This window comes from Gigantopelta aegis, chromosome 12 (assembly GCF_016097555.1).
Source record: "Gigantopelta aegis isolate Gae_Host chromosome 12, Gae_host_genome, whole genome shotgun sequence".
Classification (NCBI taxonomy): domain Eukaryota; kingdom Metazoa; phylum Mollusca; class Gastropoda; order Neomphalida; family Peltospiridae; genus Gigantopelta; species Gigantopelta aegis.
This window is the reverse complement of record NC_054710.1, coordinates 33,233,083-33,240,980: the sequence shown is the minus strand read 5'-3', so window position 1 is coordinate 33,240,980 and position 7,898 is coordinate 33,233,083. Positions and strand designations below refer to the sequence as shown.

General features: G+C 40.5%; 1 protein-coding gene across 1 annotated transcript; it reads left to right on the top strand.

The window, feature by feature from the left end:
• The first annotated feature begins 953 nt into the window (after positions 1 to 953).
• Positions 954 to 7,094, top strand: LOC121386007. The gene is made up of 2 exons (XM_041516802.1): positions 954 to 1,199; positions 6,942 to 7,094. Exons 1-2 carry the CDS (start codon positions 954 to 956, stop codon positions 7,092 to 7,094), a joined length of 399 nt encoding a protein of 132 aa, XP_041372736.1.
• The last annotated feature ends 804 nt before the right edge of the window (positions 7,095 to 7,898 follow it).

Sequence of the window (7,898 nt, the reverse complement as noted above, 5' to 3'; positions counted from 1 at the left end):
TGTGAAAATATGGTATTCACACATCACTCGTAATAATGAAATGAAATATATTATAATATAATATTAATATAATATAATATAATATAATATAATATAATATAATATAATATAATATGGATTTCACACATCACTCGTTGGTATAAAAAATCGTATTCGTAAAAACCCATGAAATATCTATACTGTATGTAACGAACTAATAGTTCACTATATAGTATACATACATGTATAACTAGATAGTATCCATTATGTATATATACTCTTTAAAAGTAGGGGAAGTCTTAATAAGAATTTACAATTGCCAAAGTTGTAAGGTATATTAGCTGTGGGGAATGGTTATACAATAATAGTGAATTAATTGGGCAAACATTACAACCGGTACTTCAGTATTACAGTCGGTTTTATGACCACCAAATATCTTGAAAGACGATTGAGGTCAAAAGTGAAATTTGAAAGTTGACGGATTTTTTTATTATCGGTAAATCGCAAATTCAAACGATAAAAATTACTAAAAACAAAACAATAACAACTGTATGATCAACAGAATGAAAAAGATAGACAGAAATAATGTTCCACAGTTATTAATCGACCTTCCTTGAAATTGTCAAAATCGAGAATGACACCCAACGCACATGTACGGGCCAACTGCATGATGCACGTGCAAACTACGTAATGTGTGTTCGGCGTGTTGATAAACAGGCCTGAACGTTCTTTACTAGGAAGTCTGTGGTCAAAACGTATGTTCGGTCAAATAGTTGATATTAACATTAATATTTCAGTTCCCCTACTGTTTTTTTTTGGAAGAGTATATATGTTTAGAGACATGTACATTTATAAGGTTTACTCGTCACATTTCAGGAATTAAACTTTTATAAAATGAAAACCATTTAAAGAAAAAAGAAAATCGAAACTATGAATTGGTCTTTGTTTCAATGACGTCACTCAAGCACGTGATGATGGAAATTCAAGGGGTCGACACAAACAGACTGGATGACTTCCCTTACTCTGGCTTGCGAGTTCTCGGAGCTATTCAAATCGGCGTTGGCTTGATAACTATGGCGCTGGGAACGTTCGACGTCGGCTTGGTAATGGCTGTACGAGAATCCGAGAGAAAGACGCTTACGTCACGAAATGACGTCACAACGTTTGACACAATCGTCACCATGTCCATCACAGGCACTCCCATCTGGTGTGGGATATGGGTACAATAAATATATTTTTATATATATTCTCTGTCAGTCAATCAGTCTGTCTGTCTGTCTTTCTCTGTCTGTTGACGTCCAATTGCCGATGATAAGATAAAAAATCAATGTGCTCTAGTGGCGTCGTTAAATAAAACAAATTTTAACTCTCTGTCTGTTTTTCTGTCTATATGTCCATCTGTCTGTCCGTTCTTCCATCCATCCATCCATCCATTCGTGTATCCACCCATATATGCATCCATACATACATTCCTATTCCATCTCTCCCTCAATTGCCCCTGTCTTCGTAGGGACATTATCTGAAGTGTGTGTGTGTGTGTCGGGGGGGGGGGGGGGGGGGGGGGGGGGGGGGGGGAGGGGGCATACACTCACAACCTGGTCCCCCGGTCCCTACGGGCCTTGGTTGTCTAATAAATGTATACTAATTTAACTCTGTTAATTTTAGTTTATTTTGACTGGAGCTATAGGTTCGTGTGTCGCCAGAGGAAGACCGCACAGTTTACAGTTCCTGGTATGATATCACAGAAAGAAAGAAATGTTTTATTTAACGACGCACTCAACACATTGTATTTACGGTTATATGGCGTCAGGCATATGGTTAAGAACCACACAGATTCTAAGAGGAAACCCGCTGTCGCCACTACATGGGCTACTATTCCGATTAGCAGCAAGGGATCTTTTATTTGCGCTTCCCACAGACAGGATAGCACAAACCATGGCCTTTGTTGAACCAGTTATGGATCACTGGTCGGTGCAAGTGGTTTACACCTACCCATTGAACTCAGGGTTTAAAAATCCCATGCCTCGACTGGGATCCGAACCCAGTACCTACCAGCCTGTAGACCGATGGCCTGCCACGACGCCACCGAGGCCGGTTGGTATGGTATCAGTTCACATGTCAATCTTTGTATGTAATATTTTATACTCAACACCAAAAGAAAAGCGAATATGATTTCAGTTGAAACATAAGACATATTGCTGATTGATATATCGTTGATCATTTTACAGAATTCTAATTACATAATAAACATAACCCTAATTTGCGGGGCGAGACGTAGCCCAGTGGTAAAGCGCTCGCTTGATGCGCGGTCGGTTTGGGATCGATCCCTGTCAGTGGGACTGTTGGGCTATTTCTCGCTCCAGCCAGTGCACTACGACTGGTACATCAAAGGCCGTGGTATGTGATATCCTGTCTATGGGATGGTGCATATAAAAGATCCCTTGATGCTGATCGAAAAGAGTGGCGGCGGCGGGTTTCTTCTTTCAATATCTGTGTGGTGCTTATTAGCATATGTCCGACGCCATATAACAGTAAATAAAATGTGTTAAATAAAACATTTCCTTCCTTCTTCCTAATTTGCGATTCTTTTATTGATCAGTATACTTTTATTACACTTACATATACTCAACAGAATGAATGAATGAATGAATGAATGAATGAATGAATGAATGAATGAATGTTTAACGACACCCCAGCACGAAAAATACATCAGCTATTGGGTGTCAAAATATGGTAATACAAACAAATAAAGTGATGATCAAGATTTAAATAAAAACAGTGTAAAGAAATGTGCAAAAATGCAAATATCACAGACAGATACTGACTTTTACTCAAAATTTCAATTATATCTCGAAAAAAAACAAGGGGATTTGTGTTGTATTGGCCATTCTCAAAGAGAATGTTACACCCCTGCACCACGGTGAGGTTAGGGCATGCGCAGGGGCAGAATTAATTAAAGGCGATTTACCATTTGGGTCAGTTTTTGGTATATTATGTCAGCAAGGTTTGATCACAGATGATTGCTAAACATACCAGCCTCGGTGGCGCAGTGGTTAAGTCATCGGACTACAGGCTGGTAGGTACAGGGTTCGCAGCCCGGTACCGGCTCCAACCGAGAGCGAGTTCTTAAGGGCTCAGTCGGTAGGTGTAAGGCCACTACACCCTCTTCTCTCTCACTAACCACTAACCAACTAACCCACTGTCCTGGACAGACAGCCCAGATAGCTGAGGTGTGTGCCAAGGACAGCGTGCTTGAACCTTAATTGGATATAAGCACGTAAATAAGTTGAAATTAATTAATTAACTAAACGTTGTTTTGACCACTGATGCAAGCTTTGTTAAATGTAAAAATAACTACTGACAATTAATTAATTTGTTTGAGTCTACATAGTACATTACTCGATTACTGGCAGATATATACTTAATTATGATGTCTTCAGGTTGTACTTTATTTTCTTTTCTTATAATTATCTTCTAAAGTTTCAAACACGCTATTCTAGATACCAAAACCAATTATATGTCTGTGTTTAACAGAGTTTAGTAGCTTAGTGTGAGAGGAGAACCTTAACGGGCAGGATTTAAAAAAGAAAAAAAGAAAAAAAGAAAAAAAAGAAGGATGTAGGCCAGTAGTATCGCGCTCGTTTGATGCGCGGTCCACTGTGGGTGGGCTCATTGGGCTATTTCTCTTTCCAGCCAGTGCACCACGACTGGTATATCAAATATCGTGGTATGTGCTATCCTGTCAGTGGTATGGTGTACATGAAAGATCCAGTGCTACTAATGAAAACATATAGCGGGTTTCCTCTCTAAGACTACATGTTAAAATTACCAAAATGTTTGACATCCAATACCCGATGATTAATAAATCAATGTGCTCTAGTGGTGTCGTTAAACAAAACATAACTTTTTTTAAAAGAGAAAACTCTGGCGCTAACTAGCGAGTAAAATAGGACACACCTTCAACGTGCTAGTTTGCGCAAGCCGACAGAACAGCTTACGTATATTTGACCCGTACGTTTTACTATATTAAAATGGATTTTTTTGTATCTTAACAACCCTTAAATAGTGACCTTCATATTGTTTTATTATGAATGCTTTTCGAGTGTTTTATTTTATATATTGAGTGAGATTTTAATAAAATGTCTGTCTGTCTGTCCGCCTATCTGTCTATATATTTGATTTACAAATTGTTTGACCAACGATTGGCTTATTTCTTATCATTTACTTTAAAGATCTTCTTTTTTTTTTAAATATTCAGATATAATATCAAAACAGTAACACACTCCATACTCGGAAATAGTATATGAATGTAACATACTGAAAGCAACGTTCGTTTCGTTCCAGAAAAACACATTCCTGGTTTTGAGTATTCTGTGTGCTACTGTACTCGCGCCCGGATGTGGCGCGGTCGCCTGTTTTATATCCTATTTGGTAAGTATACGATTGGGACCTGTCTCTTCTCTTTGTCTGTGTGCTTCTTTCATTTCAACTTATTTTCGTGCTTAAATCCATTTAAGGTTTAAGCACGCTGTCCTGGACACACAGCTCAGCTATCTGGGCTGTCTGTCCAGGACAGTGGGTTAGTTGTTAATGAGAGTAATACCGAAACATATACCTATCCATTGAGTCTTATCTTTGAGTCGCGCTGGGTGGGAGCCGTTACTGGGCTACGAACCCTGTACCTACCAGACTCATGTCCGACGGCTTAACCACGACACCACCGAGGCCGGTTGTGTGCTTTTCTGAACCAAGTGCTACAATTATAGTTCGTTAAGTACTTGTGTAATCAATTAATGGCCCGTGTTGACGATACGTGAATATCATTGCCAAATAACATCTTACTTCTTCAAGGTCAGACGTGACTCCAAACTTTTAAGTAGAACACTGAATACCGGTATGCCTATTGTTGTTGAGATTTTTGACAGTTTTCGTCATAAATTTGATCTAGCCGGTAAATGGATGTAATTTGATTTGAATTAATGTCAGTGTTCCAAGTACTATTGAATTGTGTTCCAATAAAATCGGCGTCATACTGTTTGTGCGGACTGTTGTTGTCAGAGTCATTTCCTGTTATGTCCGACGACAAATACTTAAGATGTATTGATTAACACCCAAGGACGAGGTGTTCGACTGAAGTGTTCAAGTTGAAAACCGGTTACATGTTTGAGTTACTTAACCGCAAATAGAAAAGAAAAGAACAAAATAAATCCACACAAAAAGAACCAACAAAGAAACAAAAAACCCAACCCAATAAAAAAACAACAAAAAAACAACAACGACAAAAAAAGGCAAAAAAAAAAAGAAAGTAAAAAAGAAAGAAAAAAGAAAACCCCACAAAAGAACAACACCCAAACAAATACAAAATAAAGAACAAACCCCGAAAACGAAAACACAACAAAAACAACAAAGCAACAAAAACAATGACACCTCCCCCCCTCTCCCCCCAAAAAAAACCCCGCTCCCCCCAAACCCCCCCCCCACCCAACCAAGCCAAAAGCCCCAAAAGCCAAACCAAACACACACACACACACACACACACACACACACACACACACACACACACACACACAACCACACAATAAAAACTAACAAAACCAAAAACAGAAACAAATACAACAACAACAACCCAAACATCAAAGGAACAACAAACAACAACAACAACAACAACAACAAAAAAAAAAAACTAAAAAGAAAACAACATAAAAGTGCAAACAAGAGCTACACGTTTGTTTTGTTTAACGACACCACAAGAGCATATTTAGTTATTAATCTCCAGCCATTAGATTTGAAACTTTTTTTTTTTTACTCGTAGACTTAGAAGAATCCCGCTACATGTTTTCATCAATAACAAGGGATCTTTTATATGCGACATCCCACACCAACTATACTCACACCATCACCACCGACGAGAAACACATTCGTACACAGAGACGCCTGACAAGACGCCTGTCTGTCTGTCTACCTGTACCATGCATACAAGCGTGAATACGTGCGTATGTCATGTATAGGTGTAACGCAGTTAGTCAGTCTGTGTGTTTGTCTTTCTGTAAGTCTACTTAAGAAGGTGTTATCTTTTTTTGATTCCTAAATGGAAAAAAGTTTGTTTTGTTTAACGACACCACTAGAGCACATTGATTTATTAATCAACGGCTATTGGGTGTCAAACGTTTGGTAGTTTTTACATAGTCGTAGAGCGGAAACCCACTACATTTTTTTTTCCATTAGTAGCAAGTGATCTTTTATATGAACCATTCCACAGACATGGGCATCATTTGCAAGGAAAAAGTGGGGGGGGGGGGGGGGGGGGGACACAGTTGGGTTCTAACAATATTTAGTGCGACTAATCGCGAGCGCCCTAGGCGTGAAGCGACTCTAGTGGGGTCTTTGGGCATGCCCCCCCAGAAAATTTGGAAAAATGAAGGTCATTGTGGCTGTCTGAGAACATTATTTAGAGTAAAGTGGGGGGGGGGGGGGACATCAGATATTCTGCCCCCCCTACTGCTAAAAGTGGGGGTGGGGGGTGGGGGGGGGGTTGACATGTCCCCCACCAAATGACGCCCATGATCACAGACAGACGTAGCTCAGTGGTACAGCGCTCGCCTGATGTGCGATCGATCTAGGATGGATTACGGTCGGTGGGCCCATTGGGCTATTTCTCGTTCCAGCCAGTACTCCACAACTGGTGTAACAAAGGCGGTGGTATGTACTATCCTGTCTGTAGGATGGTGCATATAAAAGATTCCTTGCTGCTAATCGAAAAGAGTAGCCCATGAAGTGGCGACGGCAGATTTCCTCTCTCAATATCTGTGTGGTCCTCAACCATAAGTCCGACGCCACATAACCGTAAATAAAATGTGTTGAGTGCGTCGTTAAATAAAACAGTTTCTTCCTTTACAATGGATGTGCCACTACAAACCAGCTCGTATAGCGACTATCTAAACTGTATCAATTTTTATGATCAGCGACAGAGTCTGCATCAGGGCGACTTCCGTTGGTTGGTGTCTCTATGTGTGGGATTCCTGGCGTTCCTTGAAGTCGTCATAGCGACAGTCAGCGCCGCCATGTGTTGCTGCTGCTCTCGTGTCAACACCACCAAGGTGCGTACAGTGGTATAGCGAGTATAGACGTACGTACAGTAGTATAGCGAGTGTACACGTACGTACAGTGGTATAGCGAGTGTAGACGTACATACAAGGGTATAGCGAGTGTACATGTACAAACAGTGATATAGCGAGTGTACACATACGTACAGTGGTATAGCGAGTGTATACGTACGTACAGTAGTGTAGCGAGTGATCATGTAGACAAAGTAGTATAGTGAGAGTTGTGAGCTATGGTAATAGTGTGAATGTAAAGGTCTTCTCTGAACTTGAGATAGCGACTGTCAGTGCCGCCGTGTGTAGATGCTGGTCTCCTGCCAAGCCCACCAATGTGCGTACAGTGATATGGCAAGTGTATGCGAACGCACAGTAGCATAGTAAGTGTAGAGGTAGATATGGTAGTACACTGAGTCTAAAGGTGTTCCCTGAAGTCGTTGTAGCTACAGCCAGCGCAGCCCTGTGTTGTTGCGGCTCTCGAGTCAACACTACCACGGTGCGTACAGTGGTGTAGCGGGTGTACACGTACGTACAGTAGTATAGCGAGTGTATACGAATGTACATTGGTATAGTAAGTGAATAGGTAGATACGGCAGTGAAATTAGTCTAAAGTTGTTCCCTGAAGTCGTTGTAGCTACAATCAGCGCAGCCACGTGTTGTTGCGGCTCTCGAGTCAACACTACCAATGTGCGTACAGTAATATAGCGACTGTACACACATGTACAGTAGTAAAGTTAGTGTAAAGGTAGATATGGTAGTACACTGAATCTAAACTTGTTCTTTGAAGTCGTCATAGCTACAGTCAGCGCTGACATGTGTTGT

What these genes read in the sequence shown, in the direction of transcription:
- LOC121386007 (XM_041516802.1), top strand. Translation starts at nt 954, where the DNA reads ATGGAAATTCAAGGGGTCGACACAAACAGACTGGATGACTTCCCTTAC. An exon ending in CCATCTGGTGTGGGATATGG is followed by an intron (nt 1,200 to 6,941) that starts GTACAATAAATA and finishes TTTTATGATCAG; the next exon opens with CGACAGAGTCTGCATCAGGG.